Source organism: Poecilia formosa, unplaced genomic scaffold (assembly GCF_000485575.1).
Source record: "Poecilia formosa unplaced genomic scaffold, Poecilia_formosa-5.1.2 Scaffold269, whole genome shotgun sequence".
Taxonomy (NCBI): Eukaryota; Metazoa; Chordata; class Actinopteri; order Cyprinodontiformes; family Poeciliidae; genus Poecilia; species Poecilia formosa.
The window spans coordinates 890,863-894,957 of NW_006800208.1; the positions used below are offsets into that span (position 1 = coordinate 890,863).

The 4,095-nt window shown below is 37.3% G+C and overlaps 1 protein-coding gene across 1 annotated transcript; it reads left to right on the forward strand.

Moving 5' to 3' along the window:
* The first annotated feature begins 608 nt into the window (after nucleotides 1–608).
* Nucleotides 609–4,091, forward strand: LOC103151037 (cadherin-1-like). Its single transcript, XM_007570867.2, has 6 exons — nucleotides 609–793; nucleotides 1,335–1,440; nucleotides 2,205–2,293; nucleotides 2,475–2,684; nucleotides 3,328–3,468; nucleotides 3,816–4,091. The coding sequence occupies exons 1-6, from the start codon at nucleotides 743–745 to the stop codon at nucleotides 4,089–4,091; spliced, it is 873 nt and encodes a 290-aa protein (XP_007570929.2). The 5' UTR covers nucleotides 609–742.
* Nucleotides 4,092–4,095: the final 4 nt, after the last annotated feature.

The window sequence follows — 4,095 nt, forward strand, 5'->3', positions numbered from 1 at the left end:
GAGAACCCAGAGAGAACCCACGCATGCAGCAACAGTTCTACCAACTACACCATTGTGCAGCTCCTGCAAAGAATTAATTTTCATAAAATCAAGGAAATTATGAACAACCTTGACCATCCTCTTCATCAGTCTGTCATCAAAAAACGGTTTCTTTAGTTAGAGGCTTCTTCAGTGTTGCTGTAATACAGACTGCTACAGGAGGCAGGTCTTTCCTGGCCATACCCATCACCATCTACAATAACTCTTTGAAGAAAATTGTTTTATATGAATTAACTGAATTGAATTTAGCCATGTTTACTCATTCCCTCTTTTTCCCCCAGGTCTCCAATTGCCACACTATTCATCCCCCCCCTCCTCCCCCCCACTTGGACTGAACATATTGTGTGAAGCTTTATGATAAAGCACTGTCCAAGTACGGGTCATTTACCATTTACAAACACACACACAGGTGTTTCTCGGGTGCTGCCTCTTGCAGCACCTGAGAAAAGTTTAAAAACTGACACAAAAGAAAGAAAAATTAAGTCTGTTTAAAATGATCAATCTGGTGAAAAACAAACAGAACTTGTGATCTTAAAGTGCTTACGCAAGCTTGGTGTTGTGTACGTGCCATGCTCTGCATGAACGTGTCCACACTGCAGACTCAGAGGATAACAGTCTGCAGTAGAGTTGTGACATACTAAATTTTCTGTCTCTCCAAAATATTTGATTCATAAAAATAAAACACAGGAGCTTTTACACATAAATGGGGACCATTTGGTTTGTAGTTTGGAGTGTTTGGATCTTCTTGAGTCAGGTAAGAATGTTTCTTTCTTCACACTCTCAGCAAACTCCTTTGATTTTAACACATCCCCATATCTTGTTTTTTTTTTTTGTTTTTAAAGTTTCTTTGTTTCATTTTGTCTTTTATTAGTAGCTGACAGATAAAAGTATTAATGGTGAATATTAAATTGAAAGGAAACGTGTGAAATGCACAAAACAATATTATTTATTGTTGTTTTGTTATTGAAAAATGTTACATTTCCAAAAATATATGAAACCTAACTATTGGGACATCACAGCTCAGACAGTTTCTCTACACCTGGGTCTCAAACTGCATTCCTCCAGGCCGGTTTCCTGCACCTCTGCTTCAGCACAACTGGCTCAAATATTAACTCATTAGCAGAGCTGAATGCTAGTGAGGCAGTTTGACCATTTAATTGAATATACATATACATATATATACATATATATATGGCCTTCGTGACTCCTCTGTGGGTTATGAGTTACTGTTCTAATTTAGCTGCAATGCAGAATATAAATTAGCTGTTAATATAAATGTATCTCTTCTCTTCTAGACTGCAGCTGCAGAGGAATCACCATGTCAGCCTGGATTTGAGTCAGAGATGTTAATATTAAAAGTGAGCAACAAAGCCCTGAAGCAAGGCACAAGACTCGGCAAAGGTTTGGGCATTGAGTAAAATCTGGAAAAGCTGAACTGCCTGACATGGAGGGAAGGAGGGGATATTAAAACTTAAGCTTTATGTTCTTTTGTTAAAAATAAAAAGCAAATAGAAGAAGACCTCTTTTATTATGACTTCAGTAAAGATCTCATGGCTTCTTTCTGTCTCAGATCATTTTGGGCCTCATCTACAAAGATCCCATATAAGGATTGTTAAATTGTGTGAGCAAAAAAATGTATGTGCATGCAGTCTACAGATATTATGACTTCAATTAATTGCATGTGAAAAAGTGTCCGCCCTCTTTAAATGAGGTTTCATGCTCCCCCTCCTTCTCTCTCATATACATTGCAAAGTTTATATTAGTTACATTGTTCATTGGCTGTTTATGTTGCCGTCTGAGATTATCATCCGTGACATTAGCGAGTAGTTTATCATTTACTTTACTAACAATAAAACCAATCAGGTTGAATAATTTTGTAATTATTTTACTTCCAATGAACTGTGGTTGCTGCCATGTTAAACTGGGAAAATATTTCTCTCTTGGGCAGCATTATGTGACACATTCATTGTTAAAAAGTAATTTCATGTTTGAAACTAATATTGAAGTTTTCACATAGTGTTGAAGAACAAATATTATTAATTCAACATTTAAGTTGCTTTTGAATATTAAACAAGCACTTTTTCACTTTGAGTTTCAGCAAGAATTTAATATGTTTGTTTTAATTTAACAAGTTATGATGGATGTATTTATTTATTTATTTCCAGTTGTCTTCACTGACTGCACGGGCCGCACACAGTTTCTCTTCAGCACAGATGACAGCCATTTTGTTGTAGAGCCTGATGGAATAATAACTGTGAGTAACGATGAGAACATGAATGAATTACATTTCTCTGAAAATTGTTTACACGTTATTTCTGCCCTTCTCTCTGAGATGTTAGCAGCTGTTCCATGAATTTTCTCTATACCTGCTTATCAACGGGGGCTTGGACCATCTCCAGAGTTAAAGGCTAATGACCTTTGTTATCCTGGTCCAGGTAAATAGACAGGCTGTCCTTCATGAGGGGAACCAGAACTTCTCGGTCCATGTGTGGGATTCACAAGGTCAGAAAATGACTCTTCCTGTCAGGTTGTTGTATCAGGATCATCACTATATGAACAACCATCTGGATGCTGAATCTCATCATGAGGCTCATAAACTCAACACCCAGCTTCATGATCAGCTGGACTCTGATAGGAATCAGCAGGTAAGTTAAGACCTGATATTAAGTGGGACGTAAAGAAAGTTGTTCTAGGAAATAAACACACACACACACTCACACACATACCGTATGTAGCAAAGCACGTAAAATAAACTTCCTGCTTGAAGATTTAGTTGTTACTCAACACTCAGCTGGCAATGAGAGAAGTATTTAGCTCAAATAAAGTGATACATTCAGATGATTAGGACAGCACCATACTGTCTCCTTCATTTCTATGTGTGTGTTATCTTTTAGAAAAAAAAGTAGTCACTATAATACTTAGATCGACTGATTCTCCTCTAAGTTACATTTATTGCAGGTACATCCAGACTGATCTGTGAAAAAGAACATTTTGTTTTCATGATGTCTCGGTTCTGGTCATTAGGAAACCTAAAAGCTTTTTTTTTTTTTTTTACATCATATGAACACTTTGAATGTAATAAACCTGAATATTAATCAAACAAACCCACTATATAGTGGACTAAAAAGCATCCTGGTAACCTGTTTGTCATCATAGTATCAGGATTAAGAGAGATTATTTTGATTCTCGTCTTCTGAGGCCCATTGCAGCCAGATTCCACCCAGGCTGCATCGTTCATCAGACCTTCACAGGTTCAGTCATTTACAGACAGAATATTTGTTTCCTTAGGATCCAGCTGATCCTCAGATCCCCGTCCTGGATTTCATCAAATCCAGTCCAGGGCTGAAGAGGAGGAAGAGAAAATGGATTATCCCTCCCATGAATATTGCTGAAAATTATAGAGGACCTTTACCCATGTCTATTGTTCAGGTAATAGGAACAAAAATGTCCTACAGTTTTTGATGCCAGAAAAATGTCATCCAGTGTATTTTCCTCTTTATTTATATCATGTGTTTGTAACGTGTATTTACATCGGCCACAAACTTTCTACATTTCTTGTTGTGTTTAGGAAAACTGAATTCTGGCTCAAAATGGAAAAAATATATTTGTTTCTGGCCTGCATGTCTCTTATACCTATAATAACATAGAATAAATGCTTTAACTAAAACATCTATTAGTCTTAATCAAAAGACATTTGTTACCCACAACAATTTTCTCTTCACTGAATTGTTTTTGCTGATTGTTGTCTCTATTCAACCCTGATCTATGTTGTCCAGATCCGCTCTGATGGAGATAAGACGAAAAAGATCTTATACAGCATCACTGGTCCTGGAGCAGATCAGCCTCCTGTTGGTCTTTTCATCATGGACAGAGACACTGGTTATCTGTATGTCACACAGGGACTGGACAGAGAGAAACAGGACAAGTACAGGGTCAGTGTTTTCTCTACTATCCGTAAGGTGCCTCATTCACACCAGTCCTGTTTCGCTGCTTTAATAGAACTAAAAGGTCCAGTTGGTTTGGGGAAGTGTGAATGTGTAATCAAACTCTGATGGA